At 46.8% G+C, this 22,378-nt stretch overlaps 2 protein-coding genes across 2 annotated transcripts; both read right to left on the bottom strand.

The window, feature by feature from the left end:
* Positions 1–2,501: 2,501 nt before the first annotated feature.
* On the bottom strand, positions 2,502–7,803 carry LOC146202564 (uncharacterized). The gene is made up of 4 exons (XM_084601614.1): positions 7,656–7,803; positions 6,063–6,173; positions 3,998–4,189; positions 2,502–2,641 (listed from the first exon to the last, which is right to left on the bottom strand). Exons 1-4 carry the CDS (start codon positions 7,801–7,803, stop codon positions 2,502–2,504), a joined length of 591 nt encoding a protein of 196 aa, XP_084457740.1.
* Positions 7,804–8,354: 551 nt separating this feature from the next.
* On the bottom strand, positions 8,355–22,164 carry LOC146202565 (kelch-like protein 10). The gene is made up of 7 exons (XM_084601627.1): positions 21,931–22,164; positions 20,085–20,113; positions 19,112–19,209; positions 12,206–12,441; positions 10,916–11,044; positions 10,200–10,263; positions 8,355–8,584 (listed from the first exon to the last, which is right to left on the bottom strand). Exons 1-7 carry the CDS (start codon positions 22,162–22,164, stop codon positions 8,355–8,357), a joined length of 1,020 nt encoding a protein of 339 aa, XP_084457753.1.
* Positions 22,165–22,378: the final 214 nt, after the last annotated feature.

Raw genomic sequence — 22,378 nt, forward strand, 5'->3', positions numbered from 1 at the left:
GCTTCCTGCTGCTCTGTGTAAAGTTGCAAGTGAGAGGCGATAGTGAAGCGGTCATCATGGTCTCCATGTTTATGACAATACACATTTTACAAATAACTTCGGAGACGTCCGAAAAAGTGTGAAGTCTCCAGCTTCTCACTGAATTGTTCCTCCAAAGACTGCAGCACTTTTTCAGCCATGCGACATTGAGCGCGAGTCACTGCCTATCAAGACAGTGCCGGGTAGTCATTGAATGCCCAGATGTTCACAAAAGATACCACATCTCCAGCGTAGAACACTCTTCAGCCAACCTCGCAAATACCTCTTGCTTGAAGCCGATGACTTTGCCGACAATCCTGTCTGTGAGTAGGCGTGGGTATGTCGGCACTATGCACATGTCACTGCTCACCGCTTTAACGCGGATAACCGAATGCCAACACTGTTCATGCAGGTAACCTTTATCGCTTCTTCTGGGCAATACTTCTTTTCTTCACTCCCGATACGCTGGTCAATGTCGCGTTTTTCAACAGCGACCAAACTGACACCTTTTGAATTTTGTCAACGTGAATACTGCATAGTTGCTGAATTGCTTGTGGCTTTCTGTGCCCTTTTAGTGAAAGCCTGAGCTCTGTGGCCAGGTTGTTTTAAAATCAATCCTGCGCTCCCTTGTTCACGGCAATCTTGCATGCTTCACGAAGATAGTACGAGAGCTCCTGAAAACAAAAGGAGGAAACAGTGAATATGTTTTATGAAATCGTTCTTATCGTGCTAGAGAAAAAGCACCTTTTCGCTTGTTCAATTCAAACGTATCAAAATTACTTTCCAATATCAATGCCTCCTAATACAACACCACCATTGTCTGTACAGTACACTAGATTTAAGTTGGAAGATATACTCACAGTTGTGTGCACATCACCCACACATATTCTCCATCTCTAATCACCACTTTCGGATGACTAAACCTGGTAATAGTCAACTTTGCGAAATAAAAGAGAGAAAACACACCTCGAGCGGCCAGGCGTCTGGCGAGCGTGAGGCTCTTCACATAGCAGCCGGCCATGGCGCGAACCGGCTCGTTGAGTGGAACGCCGGGGCGCCAGGTATTTGTCACAGGAGAGTAGCATTCAACGCTGGCTATATCGCATGTGCCTGCGTTTGTGAAAAATGACTTAGATTGTAGCACATTGCGTTGACGCTTTGCAAGCTCTAAATACTGTATGATTTACTCAAATCAATATTCAGCGTAGACATGCAGCAACCACTAATGTATTTAACACTTTGCGTTCCTGTCAAACCACGGGTCTGTCCAACATTAATTAAGAGAAGAGGAACTATATAACTCGTTTCCACGTGCTGAACCGACGCAACCATTCCTACCTGGCAGTCTCATCGTGCACGCTCTCATGATATGTCAAAAATAATGGCTTCATTGTTCTTTATTCTTTCAAGTCCATTCCTATGAGTTGCATTTCTTGGGTGACCTGATTGAAATATAAATCGGGAAAGCTTTTCGCACTATATGCCGCAGTCCCCAGCAAAGGTATATACATAAATCCACCTGGAAACCCTTAAAGGGGACCAGTATTTCTATTGTTGCAACGCGTATTGAACCTGCTGCTGTAGACTTCACAAAGAGAAACCTGCTCTATCTTCACTTTATTATATTCACCGTCTTTATTACTTCAGGAAATTATTTCTTGCTGACACCACGCAAAGTGGAGGCCTCTATCATAGCCATCTAATACCCAAACCTGCACATGCCAGCGTCTTAAGAATATCGATATATTTTAAATGTTACAAATGTTTGCCAGACTGTTAACCTTGGTTTTTCCTTTATAAGAGCGATACTCCATAACTGCTGATTTATGAACTGACTGACAGCCTATCTGACTGACAAACAATCTCACTGACGGACCGACTGACGAAGTGAGAAACATATCCGACTGATTGACTGACCGTCTGTAGACTATATCATTGATACATATTCAGACTGAGAGACTGACTAGCTGAATGGCTGACTAACTGAATAATTCAGTGACATGCTCATTGTTTAAATGTTTGCTGAGTGACTGTCTGACTAAACACGCTTTTTTCATGAAAGGACGCGTCCCCTCCAAGCTGGGTTATAGCGATCTGCAGATATTGGTCAAATATTTAGGGGAATCTTCTAGGTTAGAGTAGGTATGCAATAATGGAGTAATTACTCACTGATATCCACCCAAGCGCCGCCATACGGTCACAAAGAAAAGCTATACAGCTTTCTCAAAAACTTCGGTGGTAAAGAAATATTCGTCCTGGTTCGGGAATCGAATCCGGGACCACCGCCTTTCCTGCGTAATCGCTTTACCAACTGAGCTAAACAGGGCGGTGCGCAGGGCAGATAGCAGGGCAACAGCAAATGATCTATAACAGATACGGCATAACAAATGATACTGTATCCGCGCAAGCAATCGCAAACGGAAAGACCAGAACTGCATATTGGGAGACGGTACTTGGAACCTAAAGGTAAATTATTTGTAGAGTCAAATGTGCGCACCAGTGTATCCGCCGATGATGTAAAGTTCCCCGTAGAGTTGCGCCACGGCGAATGTACTGCGGCCAACAGTCATGGGCGACATTTTCTCCCAGAATAATAGAGTTTTGTCCATCTTGCTGGCGATCACTGCGCAAGATGTAAAAGGACTACCAAGCATCAGCAGGGCGCCACATAATGAATCGATGTGTAGACAACAAATTTAAATAGACTCACATCTGCGCAGCTAACATAGGCGAGACTTTAGAAAACAGGTCTCAAACTTTGTCTTCTAGAGAACAGTATGTTGTAAAAAAAGACTACATATATTGTTCTTTTCACCTTGCCTGTACATAGCCCATAGGGAGCGAGGAGACACCTTTGCACTGTTACGCTAGTCGGAAAGCTAAATGGAAAGGACAAAGATGAGGTGATCTCCTATCATCCAGAGCTGTAGAATTGTTATCGAATAGCGGTTATAAACCTATAAAAAAATAATATTTAATCATAAAATGCATATTTACATATAGCCACCGTGAATTTAAACACAAAACTAAATGTACTAAACTAATACTGAGATCAACCATATGTAAAAGCTATGCCACGTGTACAATATTGTGTATATGTCAATGCGCCTACTCTCTCAAGGAACCACGAAGCCTGCAGCGACAGCACTACAAGAATGAATTCAGTACTATAACACATATGGCCGCATGAGCAAAGCTCTCGAATCTACTGCAAGTGGGTCAAAAGAGCGGCCGGACATCAAACATGTAATATTCGCGCTGCTGCACAAGGCAGGAGATTTTTTGTTGCGCCATACAAATGTAGAAGAAGTGCTGCCTAAAATTTTACAACTCGCATGGAAGAAAAAGGTATATCCATCTCATCTGTTCCTCCGCTATGGCCGCGTCTGTCAAATATTTTTTTATTAAAATCATCAATCACTGACTGACTGATCCACTGCAGGTCTTCTATATCGTTCTCAGAAATGATAGACGTTCGGGCACACCCGAATGATGTTATCTTACGAGTGTATGAACTGGACTGTTTTTCGAGGACCTTGGCTTTACTTCGCACAGAGCAGCTGTCACTTCAAAACCCTATGTGGTGGATATTTCCTGTGCCCTTTATTGCGGCGTCCTTCCTAGCCTGGCTCACTTTGGCACAGGAAACTCTATAAATAAAACCATTCAGTTATCGAAATCAATTTTACGAAGGCCTTAGGAGGACACGTCTTTATGGCCTTTATTGGTGGCGATTTTCAAATAATGTAGATGATACGGTTCATGCGCTGTAATATTTGTAACAAGGCCTTCGTACTAACACACGCTCGACCGATGGATGGAACGAGGCTATCACGAGAATGGGACGTCAGTGTGGGATAGATTTTCGTGAACTGTTAAACAGGTATGGCGCTATCATATGGTATGGTATGGACAGGCATGGCGTCTGTGGGTTCCTAAAGAGGTAAGAAGATCCTCAAATCCCCTTCATAGTTCTCACTGGTGTTGAGTCTGCCGTGGCCGTTGTATCCGCCTAGGATGTAGATGCGGCCAGCCATCGCCACCATGTGGTGGCCAGCGCGGGGGCTGGGCATGCGCGGCACCAGCCACCACGAGTTGGAGGAAGGCGTGTACTCCTCCACGCTGCTCACAAACGAGTAGCCGTCGAACCCGCCGCTTGCGTACAACTTGCCTGCGTGAGATGCGCACTCAACCAATGATTTGGACTGTGCTGGTTAACCGAACACGAAGGCCACATACACTGAAGTGGTTATGCTTTTAAGCGGTTTGCTTCAGTGATAGTCGGCGTTTTTGAAGCTAACCAAAGTTCACCAGTAAGGTGTCGTAAAGGCGTGAAAGGAAAAGGGAATGATTAAGTTGATGAATCTAAATGGTTCAGCGGGTTATGCATACAGCTTTAACCAAATGTAAACAGGAATAGCTGTTTGCTTTTCTGCTGTATTTTCTAGCCCAAACAGGAACACCTGTGAACCAAAATGTTATCTAAATGGATGGAGGAGGGTTTTCTTTAGATTACAGAATCCCGAAAAGGGTGTAAGTGCTCCACTAAAGAGATGAGAGACAAACACCATTGCTTGGTTGCTTTTGGCAAAGACGGCATATTCGAGTGTTATAATTTTCAATGGTATATAGTATGAAACGAGCGAAAATCGAATCAGTTTGTAGCTATCCCATTACACGAAAACGAGACGTCCTACAAGAGACTGAAAAGAAGCTCATATGTGGCTAGAAAGGTCCATTGAAAGGTAAGTATATAAATTTGAAGCGGCTCTCAGCACTTCTACGGCGATCCGATGAGTCGACAACATGCAGTCCCTTTGTAGATCCGAAGAGTCAATTAATTGAGCTTACTACACAATCCGACCTCCTTTTTCCGCACTGCTCACTGCGCGCGCACTCTCCTTCTCTAGTTATATGAGTAGATTATTTTTTACTTTCGCAACAAAACCACGTATTTAGAATACTTTCGTAGCTCACTTGTGCCCTTGACGATCTCGCGACCTGATTGGTTTCAGAGAGTGAATTGGTAGGCTATGAAAACATAATAAATTTCTGTTGTACAAATTGCAGTCGTCTTTGAACCCTTCTGTTTTGTGCAAATCGTTTCTATAATAAAACCTTGCCATGTGCCCAAGTCATTCTCGTTGGAAGAAGTTTTGGTACGAGCGAGGAAATCGCCGCTCTCACCTGACTTCACGGCGGCCCGTATTCGCTTGAGTGTCAAGAAAGCGGAGTTACAAATTTCTTATCGCTCTCTCTTTACTCCGAGTATTTATGCGTCCATGACAAATCTCCTAATCTATGTGCCCATAATAGCTGCAGAATATACGGTTGCGCTTTCACAAAACCGATGTAGTCAGTTAGTGCGTTGGAGGCTCCTGCAGCGCATGTTTAGAACAGGAGGAACCATTTGGCGAACTACTGAAATTAGGAGAAAATTAACAATATCTCTTAAGACTGCGTTAAGTCATCGATGAGTGTTATACTTAGGTTATAATAAACGCTTTGATAGTGCTGAAACAACATGCCAGCATAAAAAAGCGACTTCAAGCCCGTACTTTGACAGTTATTGGTGAGGTTCGGAAGTCGAGTCATGGCAATTTTTTTCGCGCTTTGTTAGCCAGAACAAAGCGGAGGAACACATTCTAATTCCCAACATATGTCATAGGTTCAAAAATGGAGTGTGGGTCAGGCTGCTACTTTCGGCAGCAGAATGTTGTCACTAAATAGAGAAACTCTCCGATAGAAGTCACTATTTTGGTCACGGCTATTATTGGTCACCAGTGAATAGTAAAGCACCTTGCTTATGACCCGTGCATGTAGCCGTCCGGACATCAAGTATGATAACCGCATTGCAAATGACACGATTACGTCTGCCCTGTTAGTATAGTTATACGTTCAAATATTCGGAGGGCGCAGACGATTGGAAAGGCGGGAGTACACTTTATCAAATTAACACGACGCTGGCTAGCGACATTGTGCGCTTCGTCATTCGCAAGGGCACTAATCATCAGAAGAGATCTGCATTGATCGTGAGGACCCACCTCTGAAGGCGCAAGCTGAACCACCACTGCGTACAGTCTTCATGTCGGAAACCTTGGTCCACTGGTTCGAGACGGGGTTGTACCGCTCCACACTGGCAGTGCGACTGAAGTCTACGTCAAGAGCCCGAAATGTAAATGGCATTTGAGCATAACGTAACACTACCTTGCAAACAGGGCAACAAACCTGTAGCGATAATGCAATCATTGCATGCAGTCTGCGTAGCATCCATGCCTTATTGAGCTCCAGCGTCAACTGAGCGACTTATGGCAAACTGAATTTGTGTCGCGCAGTTAAATCCTTTTCTCTCTGGTCAGAACAAATACGACCCGTCGTTTCTGCAACTTGAACAATGAATACTGCTTTCACTACATAAGGCTGCTGCCATCTATTTATCTGTCTATTTATTGCGAGCACGAATACGAGTTCGGCATGGCCATGTCCTAGAAAATCCTATGCCGTCAGGATAGCCTTAAAAGCGATGCGGGCAATTGAATTCCGCTTTAGGGGCCTGACACGACAGTGTTTATAGCCTTGTCTGGTACTCCCCTTGGGGTTCCTTATTCGGGTACTATCAAAATCAATTTGTACGTGACCCGTCACAAGCGTCTACAAATAACAGGAACAGCGCCATGGCACAGTATTCTTTTCCGTTGCACTGGACGTATCAGGCCACTTTCCCTCGCTCTGTTTGCTGCTGATTAAGCAGCTGCAGCTATTTCTTTTTGAACAACAAATGTTTCCTTATGCCGGGCTTTAGCGAACATGTAACGATATTTCGTGCGGCGTTTCACTTAGTATCTTGATTTTGACATTTTGAGGCTGCTTACAGAGTGTGTAACGTCACTGCTTCCAAAGGCAGAAGACCTGGATAGCTGTAAGTAGTGCTCACCATAAAACAGGCTATTGCCGCAAATATACTGGGAACATTTCTCGAACAGAAAAAAAAAAATTGATTTTTCACATGGGGCCTCCTGTGGGAGAGACAAAGCAATGAGAGAGAGAGGACACTGTTCAACGTCGATTTTCACTGCAGGTCAACGACGCGCGATTGCTTTGAAATTGACTGTGTATGTACATTCTCTTTGCTATACGCTTAAGTACGAATTCCATAATTTTAGCCTCTCTTATCTCGCATACACTAATGAGCATACTTCGGTAAGCTATCACATTATATACTGTAATACTGATAATCCATGCACATGTACCTCACAGTGAAAATAAAGATGATGATGATGAAGAATGAAAGATGATGATGAAGGACTACTCGACATTCATGCAAAGCCGATCCAAGCTGTACCTAGTGCGTGCGTGCGTGGCCAAAGATTAGTGTGTCTGGCTCGAGATCGAAGAGTCCTAGTTAATATATTCACATCTCACTCTGCCAGCGAGGCAAGCTACCCATTTGCAGGTGTCTTGTGACATCACTCACCCCGTCGACTAATTAGTGCCTGGTCCAGTCAATTCGCGACTACCACTTTAAAGGGTTATGGCCTTCATCTTTGGCTCTCAACGCCGACGCATACGGCGGATTTTCTGGAGAACGTTGTGCTTAATGGTATCGGGGTATAACGCTTCACGGTGCAAACACATACCGTCGCGTCCCCCGATGGCGTACACGTAGTTGTCTAGGGCCGTGACGGCGACGTAGCCGCGAGCCATGTCCATGGGTGAGCAGGGCTCCCAGACGCACCGCTCTGTGTCGAAGCGGTCGCAGGAGTTCAGATACACGCCTCCCTGCATGCCGCCCACCACGTAGACGTGCTTGCCCACCAGCACTGCGCCATGGTATACCCTGCAAAGGATTCGCCCTTTTTTCATACAAGCATGACACTGAAAAGCCTTCCGATCATAAATGCTGCTTCTCACGCAATAAGATTAGTATAATTCACTATGAGAGCCTTACCGGAGCGCCAAGGTATTGTTTTATTCTTTAACTGGTGAGATAACCTGCTGTAAAAAGCTCTCCGGTTAGCGGAGCACTAATTTTTCTCCATGGTAACGTAGAACAAATAGAAAGGCAGAGGTTAAATATATATATATAACTTTCAGCTGCTATATATGAATGTTCATGGTTGTCGCTGGAAAAATATCCAGCGATGAGAAAATAAACTGGAGGAAAGTTTATACTATTGGGCGCCGTAAACCATGCTGAAGAAGTCGACGCAAGCCATCAGCTAACGGCCACTTAGCTCTTCCACTAAGACCCAGTAACACTACTCCCGACAATAAAGTTTTCTCTCTCTCTCTTATCCTTGGCTTCCATTCCAAACATTTAGCGCGTGTAATATTCATCACATGCTCATTGAAGGCAGCGCATCTTGCCTGGGTGTGGTGCTGTACTTTTTATGCGTGAGCCAGCGGCAGGCGCGTGGGTCGTACGCCTCGACCACATCCCGGCTCTCTCCAGAGCCCCAGCCGCCCACCATGAACAACATCTCGTGTGGCATGCGCGGAACCCAGCGCTCAGGATCCGAGCAAGCACAGCGCGCGCAGGGAAACTGAGGTGGTTCTGCTGCGTAGGCTGGAAGAAAATCGCCGCAAGGTGCACTTTTTACACATGTCAAGAAATATTTGCCAGTTTAAAGTACTGCAGTATGCCTACAGTTGAGAAACACTCAAACGACAGAAAGCATATTACTCACTTTGCAACTTTTAGGATCCACAATAGAAGGCGCTTACCGATGCTATTAAACACTCTCGCATCCTACCCGGAAATTTAAGCGGAGCTTGGCTGTTCTCCTAAGATTATCATCTTGAGCATCTTCTGTGCTGCTGATTGCAATTTAGATTGAATAAAACAGAGTTAAAGTTAGCGCTGAGGGCTGTGTAACCTATCTGTCCAGTCTCTTTAAGCCATACGATTTCATTCTACTTTGGAGCTTTCAGTGACGCAGCAGGCGCGCACCCGGGGAGAGACAACGCAAAGCGCTATTTGCAATGCCGGTACGTCACCCTCGCTTACTTTGCCGGGGATCGGATCGCACTTTTTCGAGTCGGTTAGCAGATGTATGCACATATTGCGGTCTTGGCCACATTCTTTCTGTGTGTACTGAACCGACGGTCGGTCCCACGATGACTAGGTCATTAACAAGAACTCAATCACGGTAACTGGTGACACGATAATGTTTACACTAGCTGATACCGAACTGAGAGGCATATATCTTCTTTGCAAACTGTTTGGTCTGGGGTAGTCGTTTCTAGAAATATTTTGTTTTGTAATTCACCGACTAGCAAAACGTCACTGCGGGTGCAACTCACAGCTCTTCGATGTTCTGGACGCAGTACTTCCGCTTAATGCCGCCACGCCCTGAAACTTGGATTCGAGCGCTTCGCGCGCCTTCAGACCCGCGCCTCCACAGTGCAGGAGCCGTAAAATTTGAGGATTACACACACATGGTCCTCTCCACAGAGCTTCGTAGACTGCAGTTTGGTACGCGCTGTTCCTGGCCAAAATTGGGTTCACGTGCTGGAATTCGCCGAGTTGCCTGCGCCACACAAATGTATGACAAACCCATCGTTGGTTAGGCTTGGCTAGGATTCGCTAGTTTACTGTAATAAATCAAAGAATATTAAAAGCTTTATTCGGTTAGATGGCGCTTGCAATAATCACTGACGCATGCGTTAAGAGAACACAGGTTCTACGAAATGCGAAAGAGAGCACAATAGTCGGAGCACAGTTCACCGCCACATGCCAGCGCTTGTACTTTGTCCAACGAGTAACTGAGATTGCAATGAAGAGCACCTTTATTAACTACGATTGCAGACTTCTAAGCACGAAACTGCTGTTTGCGAAAACGTTTTGTCAAACTCACGGGACACACCAAAGACCCTGCAATGCTTACAAAATTAAGACGCAGAGATACTGCATTGCAAATACATCAAGATTACTGTTTGGGCCAATTACGGTGGTTAATCGATGAGATATCTAAATATGACAAATGTTGAAGTTCAGGAAACGCTGTTTATTTAGAGAGCGCAGAGCAGAAAAAATGGCAGTTGGGCACTGGTCCTGTCAGCTTCAGAGTACGTCTTCGTCTTTTCGAGCTGCTTCCTTTAGCTATGAAACCAGACCAATAACTACAAACCAAACCTCAATTTCTTCTGACCGGCTGTCAGGCTGGCTTTCGTGAGCTTACCTGTGCCAACCGATTCCGGCAGGCTTCGAACATCCGACAACACAGAAGCCATTGTTACGTGAGTCTTCGTTGGGCGAGCATTGCGAATTATTACCGAAGTTCATGTTACCTCATTTTTGTTTTACTGCTACATTACTTGTTAGCCGAATGTATTTTGCGAGTCACGAATGGATCGATTATTATGGTCCTTGGTTCACAGTAGAGCTCACCAATGATTTACGACATGTATAATGAGCCGCCTACAGAAGTGTCCGGTAATAGATTTGACCACCAAATTGCAGTTCAGAATTACGCAATGACATCTGACCCATGTTTTCCGTCAAAAAAATTCCAATGAACTTACGCTTGCTTTCGAGTCTCTAACTGCAAGAAAAAAGTATAAATTGTTCTGCAAATTTCTAAATTTACAATAAATATCGTAAGACGATCTCTGAATGCGATGGCGTTCGCAATTGTTTTGAGCAAACGCCTGGGGAAAAGAGCGCGTCCGTACTAAAGTCTCCAGATACGAACCGAGGACAGCGCAGATGTGTAACTCTGGCTGTACTGAATATTGTACTGAATAATCGCGTGCACTTTCGACGACAAGCGTCGCGTGTGTTTAAGTTCGCTCTGCATACAGGGTGCCTTACTCACGGTTCTGTGCAGAGACCGACACGTGCGCATTGTAGCAAGGTCAACAAGCCAGCAGCGCGCTCCGTTGTTGGAGTACTGACTTGCGTATACCACCTATAGACGGCATAGAGCAGGTCTGTTTCTTCGCGGACGTTAAGCTCATCCGAAGAAAACAGCTGGGCGAGCAGCGCTGCTGAAGCAATCGGGAACTCACTGCTGTTCCGCCATACCTACAGACAAAGGATGAAAATCGTCAGAACTTCTAGGGGATATATCAACACTACGATACAACGAAACGCAGCGGACGATAGGTTCTGCATGGTAGGAGCCAATGTTTAAACTAAAAAATGCTAGTCGGGTCGAAAGGCTCATACTCAAAGGAAGGTTAAGAGTTATAAGATATGCGGAAACACTGGTGTAGTTCTTTATACCGTCAGTTTTGCGTGGATTCAATTACCAGGATTTAAAATTTAGCCACAAGAAAACACGGCATCTGATCCTTGCAAATAAAGATAGCACCTAATGCATAAAAACGCTTTTATGTAGTACCTTGAGTCATTGGATACCACCTCTTCTCTTCATACATTTTTGAAGAATGACTACTCCGCACCGGAATGAGACGATTAAGACGTAGATCGTAATATGCACTAAAAGTATTTTCTGCGATAACCTATTTGGACTAATGGAAAAATATTGTGACCAATACTGAAAAAGAGTCGCAACATAAATTCTGCAACGTCGGTTTCTTTTATGGCGGCAAATTACTTATCCGATAAGTTTCTGGTACATATAATAAATTTCCTATACTGCTCGTACGCTTCACAAAGCTCCCGCTGCCATCGCGCTACCTATATGTCATGTGAAATTGCAGAAAAGCTTCATCGTGTCGCAGTACCAAACTGTTGTTGAGAATTTTGTCCTTTGCGTCTATCTTAGACTCGAGGAGCACCTGTTGAACTTTTGAAGAATGGGGATGGATGCGCCTTTTTGTGCACAGGCAGCTGCCTCATGTCATTTCCACCGCGAAACAAGAGGAACAACGGGCAAAATTGGTACTCAAATTAAGAACTATCACCGAGCAACCTGAACAGTTCATTAAGCCACAAATGTAAATTCAACTAAATGCATCTGTACTAAGAGGATTTGCGATAATAAGCTTCACCACATGAAAATCACGGATTCATAAATGTACCCAGAAATGTGCATCTTACGACTTTTTAACTACAGCCAGTACACTTGTTCGCTGAATATCCGTCGTAGATTTGTCTTCGCTCAATGCACTCAAGCGCCAGATGGTGCCCTGATCTCTCTTCTGATGAAGCCTTGATGGTGGACTGCCAAATACCAACGATAACTTTTTATTGCAGACGGTAGGAAAAGTAGTAGCTCACCATGTCAAAATTTTCATGGATATAGGAGAACACGGCTTCACGAAACGCCGGCCAATGGTACCACTGTGTCAGTTCGGCGAGGCTGAGGCAGTTGTCCACGTCCATATTCTGCAGCATGTGGTCGAGGCAGAGGTTGCGCGCCTCGTCCATTAGTAGCATGTCCGCCGCTATCAGCACCTCCTCCACGTTGTCATTGTTGATGTTCAGCTGCGATGACACCAACGTGCGGACAGTTGCTCCTCAAAAGCGAAAAAAACTTAGAGACAAGCAGTTTTCCGTCATTTCATTGATTCTCTATAGTGTCAGAAAGGAATGAGTTCGAAAAGATTTTGTGGCGTAGAAGTGTCGATTGAGGGTTAATATTTTACTGTAAACTTGGATACATTTTAACTGCAACATAAGGTTAGATATGTTTAATTATTCTGGCTTCATTCAAACGTCTGGACGGTAGTCATTTAATTACGACCGGTGGTGATGGCAAAACTTTAATTGAGCCATTTAGGTGGCTCGGCGAGGGTAGGGAAGCAGGAAGGAGAGAGCAGAATGTCCATAGGCCCTCGTGCCGCTTGAGAGGACTGGGCATGTTTGGGCCGTGGCGACCTCCAAGGGCCAGTCCACTATGCGAAGCTGTAGCTCCGGTTGTGAGCTGAGCAGAGCGGCCTGCCATCGAATCTGTGATTGTACTACTTTAAAGGGGGGTTTATGTTTGTTATGGCTAATTTGGTATATGTGCCTGAAATCAGTTCCGGTACTTGGACATAATATACAGTTAGGCGATTTGTCCCCTCTATGTATGATTCGGATAAGGAAAGTGGAAGGCATTGTGGCGGTTTGAAGTCGACGCCAAGCAACCTGTTCATTTTTGGGGAGGGAATAGTGAAGAGGTGGAAAGATTTTACGAAAGTTTCTATTATGCATAATTATGTCGTGGTAGGTGAGGAGGGGGTCCCTTGCACTGCGGAATAAGGGCAGGCCGTCCATTGCACGGTTAACGAGAGCTTGAAATTGGTCGGGAGCGGCAGTGTTGCCAGGTCTCCGCAATGCCCTGGAACCCAGAGAAGTGTGTTGTAGCGATAGAGAGGGTGAGAAGATTGCAAGCTTCTAGCGGCTAGTGCATGGATTCTTCTTTTGGAACAATTGGAGATGGCTATCTTTGAATCAGAAAAAATATAATTTGCGGAAGTGTGAGTATTCGCAAGGGTTATTGCTGCCTCTTCCACTTCAATGGGCTGGATCGAGTTACAAATCTTGGCAGGGGTAACTAACTTGTCAGCATTGTGTGTCATTCACTGCATCCACGAAGGGTAACTTGTGAGCATTGTGGGTCACTGCAGCCACGAATGCCGACTGCTTTGATATTCAGCGGCATCTGCATATCTACATAGACTGCAGAGTTCGACGGGGGGGTATTACTTTCGAAGTGTCATAGCTCTAGAAATCCGTCAATCACGATTACGCTCAGGATGGGTGTTTTTCGGAAGCGGTGGGATGTTAATATTTGCGCTGATGATTCGTTTAGTAATAAATCCTAAAGAACATCACCCACTTGCAATTCGCATCCTCCTGGATGGACCCCCCTCCAAGCGATCGAACACATCAAAGTCCTAACCTTCTGCATTCCTAAAACGAAGCTGATCGAAAATTGGTGCAAAACATTGCGACACTTATTAAACGCATCTTCAACCGTCGTTGTGACGTGAGAGAACGGATACGCGCCGCCTCATTCAGGCCTCCTGCCTAAGCAGAATTGCCTATCCCTTCCCCTACATCTACCTCTCCCCCTCACAGACCGAGCAGGTGAACAGACTTGTCAGAACGGCCTACAAAGCGGCCTTTCTCTGCCCAAAACCACTGCCATGGCGAAACGTTTTCAGTTGGCGGTACATTGTACCCGAAGAACTAGTCGAGGCACATTTATTGGGCCAATACCACCGACACTGGGACGAAAACCGCGAAGCCGCTCTAAAAATGGCCTACAAATTCGCCTCCATGGCCAAACCACTGCCAAATGTATTCCCCTTTCGAAACCATCAGCGCAGATTGCGATCAGGTATGGCAATATATTCTTATGCAATGATGCTATTCGTGGGAACAAAGAAGCAAGATTATCATGGAATTCACCACTGCACCCTCTATTTCAAATTTAACGCTTGCCGTTCGCTGCAAACAGAGACCTCATATATGGTAAAAGCTGTTAGTAAACCGTTGTTGAAGGCTTTTCGTAATCTGTAAAATGCAGATGTCGTAAAAATTACTGCCTCTCCCACAATCGATAGTAGATGCAAGCATGAAATGGTTACTACACAAACCACTGCTTGTAGATTTTCTGAGCCACACTCTTTAAATCGGTCTAATGCGCACCATGGCACATCAAGCCATCAACATCAAAGGTTGCTTTTCTTTACATCGTGTTGTGTAATGTGCGGCCTAGGCTGTTGCGGTCAGTGTCGACCTTGCAACTTTTGTGAGAAACTGCATAATCACGACGCTGTTGGTAGAGCAGAAATATTTTGTTGTGGCGCATAACTCGACGAGCAATCGCTTTCCACGAGACAAAGCGCCGCCGCGGTGGCGCAATGGTTAAGATGCGGGAGTACCCGGGTTCGAACGCGACCAGCGGCTGCTGCGTTTCGATGAAGGCCAAACGTAGTGGCATCCACATGCTGTGCGATACCAGTGCATGTTAACTCGATTGCAAAACTTTATTTCTTTGCTCAAGCAGGTCTAAGGAGAGACGTACTAGATGGTCGCTAGTCCATGGCTAGCGGCGACCTCGTTAACCCGCTCGATGGCCTGTAGTTGTAACTTCCGGACCGAGGTGACCAGCACGGCTTCCCAGCGCTCGGGAGAAGGGAGCTGCATTAATTGCACCGCAGGCGGAGCATATGTTCAGTTCCAGAGAATGTGGTCGTATGTCGCTATTTCGCCGCATTTATTGCAGTTTGGGTTGTGCTTGCCTGAGTACATAAGGGCACGCTCCTCTAGATTAAGAAGGGAGCATGTTTGTAGCCGACGCCAGGTACCTTCCTAGCCTTCGCTAAGGATTTGTGGGGAGGATGATATGTGGGCCTTTTCAAACTGAAGTGGTAAGTGGTATCATGAAAAGAAATTAACTCGTCCCTCGTGGAATTCAGGTCGTAGGGCGCGCTCACTCCTCGGTCGACGGAAACTCGGGCTTGCGCATAGCCGCCCCGTTCCGCGGATTAGACGATTTGGTCGGGACCCAGTTTAGTAACATTTCTCTAATTGGAACAGGGAGTGTTTTGGAGGATGCGGAGGGAGATAGACGTGATGCGGCCCCTCTTGAAATTGCGAATGGCTGTTTTAGAATCACTGAATACAATATCAGTGGACGTGTTTGCTATAGCCAAGGCTACGGACGCTTCCTCCGCCGTCTCGGAGCAGGTGGTTGCGATCAATTCGGCTGCCAACGGAGAGCCGCTCCTATTCACCGCGACTAGTGCGACCGCTTGTCTCGGGGTTTGCGATACGGCCGCCGCGTCCACTTACGCTGTATTGGCGTGTCAGCCGTACTTGAGATGTAGAGCGCGAGCCATCGCTAGGCGTCAACCTTCCTGATTTGCGGGGCGCGTATTCTTTGGTAAGGGTATAATAAATAGAGCTCTCATAATGTGTGTAGGCAACTGTGTTTTCGCGTCCCTGTCTGGATATTGCTCGTACATATCTAGTCTTGTGGGATGGCCCTTCCCGCGTTAGTGCGAATGAGTCGTATGAGCTGGGAGACAAGGTACGCCTCGCAGAGCTCCGAGAACGTGTTTGCGAACCCCAAGGGCCAGCAACGTTTCTGTAGACGTACTGTGCGGGAGCCCAAGAGCAGCCTTGTAGGCCTGTCGGATTAGGCCTTCGACCTTCATTCCCTCCGCGCATTACAGCTGCAGGTACGACAGGCAGTAGACAGGCCTGCTCAGTACGAAAGCCTGGACTAACCGACAGAGATTTTCTTCTTTGATGCCTTTTTTTTTTTTGTTGGCGATGCGTCTGATGAGCCGTACAGTCTGATTGACGGTGGCCGTGAGTATGTTGATTGTTTCGGTGTTTTTACGATTGTTCTGTATCTGCCTGCCGAGAGTGCGTATGGTTTGGACATCCCTGACCGGTATTCCTCTCACACATACATTCAGGGAGGGTCGGCGGGGTCTGGTTTGCATTTCTTCCGCGTGGCATAGCCCAAAAAACTAGCAGTTCAGATTTCATGTAAGTTTCTTTTATGTCGACTGCGTGGCAGCGTATCCTCTATACAGCCGTCATTTCCTGTGGTTACCCAGAGGGTGAAGTCTACCGCGCAGAAACTCCTGTGACTTTTGTAAAAAATTGGCAGAGCTGATTCGCCGCACATCTCTTCGACGCGAGTCCCCCGCGGCGCCCCAAGGCGAAATGGTACGTTGGGGGACCAAAAACGGGACAAAAAGTGGCCTGCGCGCGGCGCTCACGCTCACGGGGCTCTTTTTGGTGAACGTAGAGCCGCTTGTTTAGAAGGCTGACAAATTTCGCCGTCTTCTCACTGAGCCGACTTGAAGAGCGTCCGCACTCCACGCAACGCGGAACCGTAATTTTCCGCACGAGTAAAACTTCACTGGCGTTTAAAAATTGGTTTACAAGAAAGTAAAGACGCAATATCTGTCACTCGCGAAATCCCGCTATCCTCATCGTAGACAAGAAGAATTATGATGTGCGTGTAACAATCCCGTGTGTGGCGCTGTTAAAGCGCTCGGCAGGGTAGCCTAGGGATGGAGGTTCAAATCCTGGTTGAGAAACAATTTTTCTTTCTTTGATAACATCATCAGGCTGATTGACAAGTGGAATCCCGTGGAATCTCACGAAGTGGGACACTTCTCACAGACGCACGGTCGGATACACTAGTGAGTCATGAATCCTAAAAGATTTTCGCCTTAAGACTGAGAGGAAAGGGTGCTGTAGTGTAGGCCTGCGGAGTAATTTCCACCACCTTGGTAAAGTGCATCTTTAACGTGCACTGACATCACACAGTACATGGACGCCTCTTCATTTCGCCTTCATCGAAACGCAGCCGCCGGTTTCTCACTGTCCGCTATCGCTTCCATATCATTTCCTTACTGCGCGGTTCAGGTGTCCACAGACAAATGTGAGAGATACTGCACTTTTCCTTTCCTGTGAACCAATGATTATTACTTAAAACTGAGATTTATACTAATAAGAATGCAAATTGGTTTATATATGTAGAAAGAGCTCCAATTGTCACATTTAGTGGACACCTGAAATATGTAGTCAGGTAACGGAGGGAAGTGAGACTGAAGAAACAAAGCGGTGCCATTCAGGGCCCGGAAATAAATATAACAGGCAAGTTAGTTCTGAATTGTTTGTTCTATCTGCAAATGTCAGGGTACATTGAGTAAAGTTGACGTCAGGTTGCAACTTAACCTAAAAACAATGGCGGCACTCACTAATTCTTGTTCTAACATGTACAATGGCACCCTGAAACATATAACGCCGCATAAAAGTTGCAAGAAAGTTTAATGTCTTGAAATTAATGCACTCTACAACAAATTTAGCGGTCTCGAGGAGAAAGTTAACATTCTCACACGGCAAATAACCGAGCTGTATACAAACATTGCTGTTTTTTAAGCATATAGTGCAGCATCTCGGCCTCAGAGGCAAGGGGTAATGTAATTCCGGCATCCGCAACCTTGCCCGTAATTATCCTCCCATGTCTCCCCATGGTACCTCGCCAGCAAATTGAGGTATGGCAGTGGAACTGCAGGGGGTTCCACAACAAACGGAGTAACCTGTTGTTTCACAACCGGACATAATAGCACTTCAGGAAGCTAGGGGTCCGGCGAAATTACCGGGCTCTAAAACCTTTATGCCCGCTTCGAGTGCAGGGACGACGGCGACAGTCCCATTCACATCCGAGTTTGTGCAACGCAATATTACGGCTATACAACACACCATAGACAGTTCTAGCGAACAGCACACGCTACTTGAAATTGTGGCCAAAAAAAGGGTGACGCAAATCTCTTTATACTCAACCCTTACAGTCTATCGAAAGATAGGGAATCAAGAATTCCCGACCTCCTGTTTAAAGCAACTCGCTTTACCGCAGGAACCCAGCTGCTTGTGGAGGGTGATTTTAATGCCCACCATTCGACACGCGGTTATCGGAAGAGCAACACCAAGGGTACAAAGTTGTGGCAGTCTATCCAGAACCTGGGCCTCACAATTCTTAACGGTCCCAGAGAAATCACGCGGGTCGGCAACAGTGTTAGCGTAGATACCTCACATGATCTCACACTAATCATAAACATTAGTGACACCTGCTGGTCCAACACGAGAAACACTAGGGAGCGACCATCACATAATAGCTACATCTGGCACAATATTTCACAAACTGCACCACATGCGCACACGCATCATCGCTTACGAGAGCAAACTGCCCCCAGTCAGATAAACAACCTAACGGAGTAACGGAGTGGATCGCTGCACTTAAACAGGACGTCAAGACCACAACGGTCAAGACGCCGACTGCGGAGCCGCACCAGGTGATTGACTACAAACTTCTCCACATGTGGGAAGCGCATGCCTGCCTACTAAAACGTTGGAAGAGACAGATACAATAGAAACCTACGCAAGCGTATAGCTCAACTCGAACGCCATATCGAAGCATGCACTATTGCCCTGATAGAAAAACAATGCATTGGGCAAATCTGTGATAATATAAATGGGCAGCTTGGAAACAAAAATACATAGTTCTTCCTTCGAAACTTGCTCGACCCCACACAGGCACAGTTCACTCAACGAGACCGGCTCACACAATTAATTCACCAATACCAGGGTACGGATGCTGAGCTACTCGCCGGACGGCGAACACACTATCTGAATACATCCCACAAAGAACCCCTACCCGCGTACGTATGAGGGTCTCTCCAACAACACCCTGGATGCCGACATAGCAGATGCCGAGGTCTGGTTTGCTCTCAGTCAGCTCCGTACCACCACCGCAGCGGGACCTGATGGAGTGTCAAACAAAACGCTAAGAAACTTAGACCACACGTCTGTCGCCGCCCTGACTGAACTAAAGAACACCTACTGGAGAGAAGGCGAGATCCTTCAGGAATGGAGGCACGCGCGGGTCATCTTCATCCCAAAACCGGGCAAGAAACTCTCGATCGAGAATCTGCGGCCCATCTCCCTTACATCTTGCATCGGAAAGTTAATGAAGCATGCATCCCTAACCGACTGCAAAATTATGCTGAAGACCGTGACTTACTTGCTCCTACAATGATTGGCTTTAGGGCAAACTTGTCCACGCAAGACGTGATGCTCCAGCTTAAGAAGCACGTGCTGGACCCTCCATGTGGAACCGAGGCTTAGGCGGTTCTTGGGCTAGACCTGAGCAAAGCTTTCGACAACTTCTCGCACAAGGCAATCCTAACGAATCTCTTGAAATTGGATCCGGGTGAACGAATATTTCATAATGTCCGATGATTCCTATCCGAGTGGACAGCACAGCTCACATTAGGTAGCCCTAATTGGATCCCATTCCTCTGGGAAGCCGAGGCACACCACAAGCTCGGTGCTCTCGCCTTTCCTCTTTAATCTTGAACTCATTACACTTCCCTTAAGCTCGCTGTCCTGCCGGGGCTTCGGGACATTTTCTATGGGGACGGCATCTCACTCCGGGTAACAACGGGGAATGACGGCGAAATAGAAGGCACACTGCAGAAGGCAGTTGACATAATCGAAACTTACGCGTCGCGAGCGGCCCTTAAATGCTCGTATGCGAAAAGGGAACTGCTAATTTTCAGGGCCAAGCCGCGCGGAAAAATGCAAACCAGATCCCCCCCTCCCCCTAATATCCTGAATGTATGCGTCAGAGGCTAACCGGTCAGGGAGGTCCAAACCATGCGCATACTGGGCATGCACATATAGAAAAATTGCAAAAACACCGAAACAATCAGCAGTCTAACGGCCACGGTCAATCAGACTGTACGGCTCATCAGACAGATCGCCAACAAACGAAGAGGAATGAAAGAAAAATGTCTCTGTCGATTAGTTGAGGCTTTCGTACTAAGTAGGATTGTCTACTTCCTCCAGTACCTGCAACTGTAATTTGCGGATAATGAAGGTTGAGGGCCCAATCCAACAAGCCTAAAAGGCTGCTCTTGGGCTCCCGCACAGCACGTGTACGGTAATTTTGCTGGCACTTGGGGTTCACAACACACTACCGGAGCTGTGCGAGGTACACCTTGTCTCCGAGATCGATCGACTCACTTGCACGACCACGGGAAGTTCCATGCTATACAGACTACACGTGTACCAGCAACTTCCAGAGAAAGACGCGAAAACACAGTTACCTGTACACATTAGGACAGCTCTATTCATTAAACCCTTACCCAGGAATATGCACCGCGTGCACCTAAGGTCGACGCATGGCGAATGCTCGCGCCCTACATGCCATGTACGGCCGACACGTCAATGTGCAGCGTACGTGGACGCGGCGGAATATCACCATTCCCAGATACAAGCGTTCGCCGTGGCCGCTGTGAATGGGAACGGTTCCCCGTTGACGGCCGCATCAATCGCCACCACCTCCTCCGAGACAGTGGAGGAAGCGGCCGTAGCCTTAGCTATAGCAAACACTTCCGCTGATATTTTATTCAGCGAATCAAAACAGCCAATCAGAATTTCGCGAGGGGCAGCATCACGTTCACTTCCTTCAGTATACTCCAAAGCACCTCTGCTCCGATTAGAGAAATTGAACTAATCCGGGTCCCGGCCCGCTCGTCTAATCCAGGGAACGAGGCGGCTCACGCACAAGCCCAAGGTTTCGTTGACCGAGCAGTGAGCGCACCCTCCGAACCGAATTTCAAGAGAGACGGGTTAATTTCTTTCCATGATATTACCCACCACTTCAGGCTGGAAATGCGCACATATCCGCCTCCCACAAACCCTTAACGAAGGCGCCGGAAGTTACCTGGCGCCGACTACAAACACGGTCCCACCTAAATCCGGCGGTGCTTAACCTCATGTACCCAGGCCAGTACAACCCAAACTGCAATATATGTGGCGAAAGATCGGCATATGACCTCACTCTCTGGAACTGTGCAAATAATCCACCTGCGGGGGAATTAATACAGCTCCCTTCTCCCGAGCAGTTCGAAGCCGTGCTGGCCAGCTCGGACTCGAAGATTCAACTGCCGGCTATCGAGCGGGTTAATGAGGTCGCCGCCAGCCATGGACTAGCGGTCATCTAGTACGCCTCTCCTTCGACCTGCTTGAGCGACGAAATAAATGTTTTGCACTCACATCCGATCTCCACAGAATCAAGTGTGACAGAGACGGCGCATCTCCCTTCTTGGGAACCAATTATTATTTCCTTTTTCTTACGAACTGCGGGCAAAGCCTACAATTCACACTTTACTCAGCGTTTTAAATCCCAGCCTTCGGTGCTCTCATCCAATATATGTATAGTTGGTTCACAGGAAAGGCAAGGTGCTATATCTGTCGCACTTGTTCTTTGGACACTTGAAACACTCCGTAATGGAGGAGAGGAAGCTGAGAGGAAAGCAGAAAGAGGGAGAGAGTGCTAAAGTGGGCGGCTCCGGAGTAATTTGGACTACCTGGGGATCTGTTGTGTGCACTAACATCGCACAGCACACAGATGTCTCTACGTTTCGCCCGATAGAAGCGCAGCCGCCGGCGATCGGGTTCGAGCCCGGGTCACTTACCTTGTGTTCGTAGTAGTAGCCGAGTAATATGCCGAGAACGGACGCCGAGACCTCCTTGAGCAGCAACTCCCTCTGAGACCCGTACTCCGCGCAGAACGCCGCCGCGAAGAAGGGACTGGTCACGGACAAGAAGGCGCGGTGGACAACGAACCTGCCCCCGTCGACAGTGAGGACTGCGCAGTCATGGCACCCAGTGCTCTCCGACAGCAGCAGCTTCCTTGACAAGACAGACATGGCTGCCAAAGATGGTGATGTCATGTACTGAGAGCTCCCTGGGCTACAGCCGCCGCGTGAAACTAAACTTCGACTTCTTCCGCTTCTGTCGGGAAGCCAGGTATTGAGCGGTAAACGAGGCTAAAATACTTTATTATGTGTGCGTCAGTTCTAGTCTTGGACTCACAATTTGATTTTAGAGGAGCAGGTAGTATAGCGATCTTTAAAGGGGTGA

Source organism: Amblyomma maculatum, chromosome 1 (genome assembly GCF_055883805.1).
Source record: "Amblyomma maculatum isolate TAMU_Amacu chromosome 1, ASM5588380v1, whole genome shotgun sequence".
Lineage (NCBI taxonomy): Eukaryota > Metazoa > Arthropoda > Arachnida > Ixodida > Ixodidae > Amblyomma > Amblyomma maculatum.

Coding starts and splice junctions, on each gene's coding strand:
- LOC146202564 (XM_084601614.1), bottom strand. CDS start 7,803: ATGCAGGGAGGCGTGTATCTGAACTCCTGCGACCGCTTCGACACAGAG. Junction 6,174..7,655: donor CGCCATCGGGGGACGCGACG/GTATGTGTTTGC, acceptor CTCTTGACGTAG/ACTTCAGTCGCACTGCCAGT. Junction 4,190..6,062: donor TTCAGCTTGCGCCTTCAGAG/GTGGGTCCTCAC, acceptor CATCTCACGCAG/GCAAGTTGTACGCAAGCGGC.
- LOC146202565 (XM_084601627.1), bottom strand. CDS start 22,164: ATGTCTGTCTTGTCAAGGAAGCTGCTGCTGTCGGAGAGCACTGGGTGC. Junction 11,045..12,205: donor TCCATGAAAATTTTGACATG/GTGAGCTACTAC, acceptor CTTTGTCTGTAG/GTATGGCGGAACAGCAGTGA. Junction 8,585..10,199: donor GCCGGAATCGGTTGGCACAG/GTAAGCTCACGA, acceptor ATTTTCTTCCAG/CCTACGCAGCAGAACCACCT.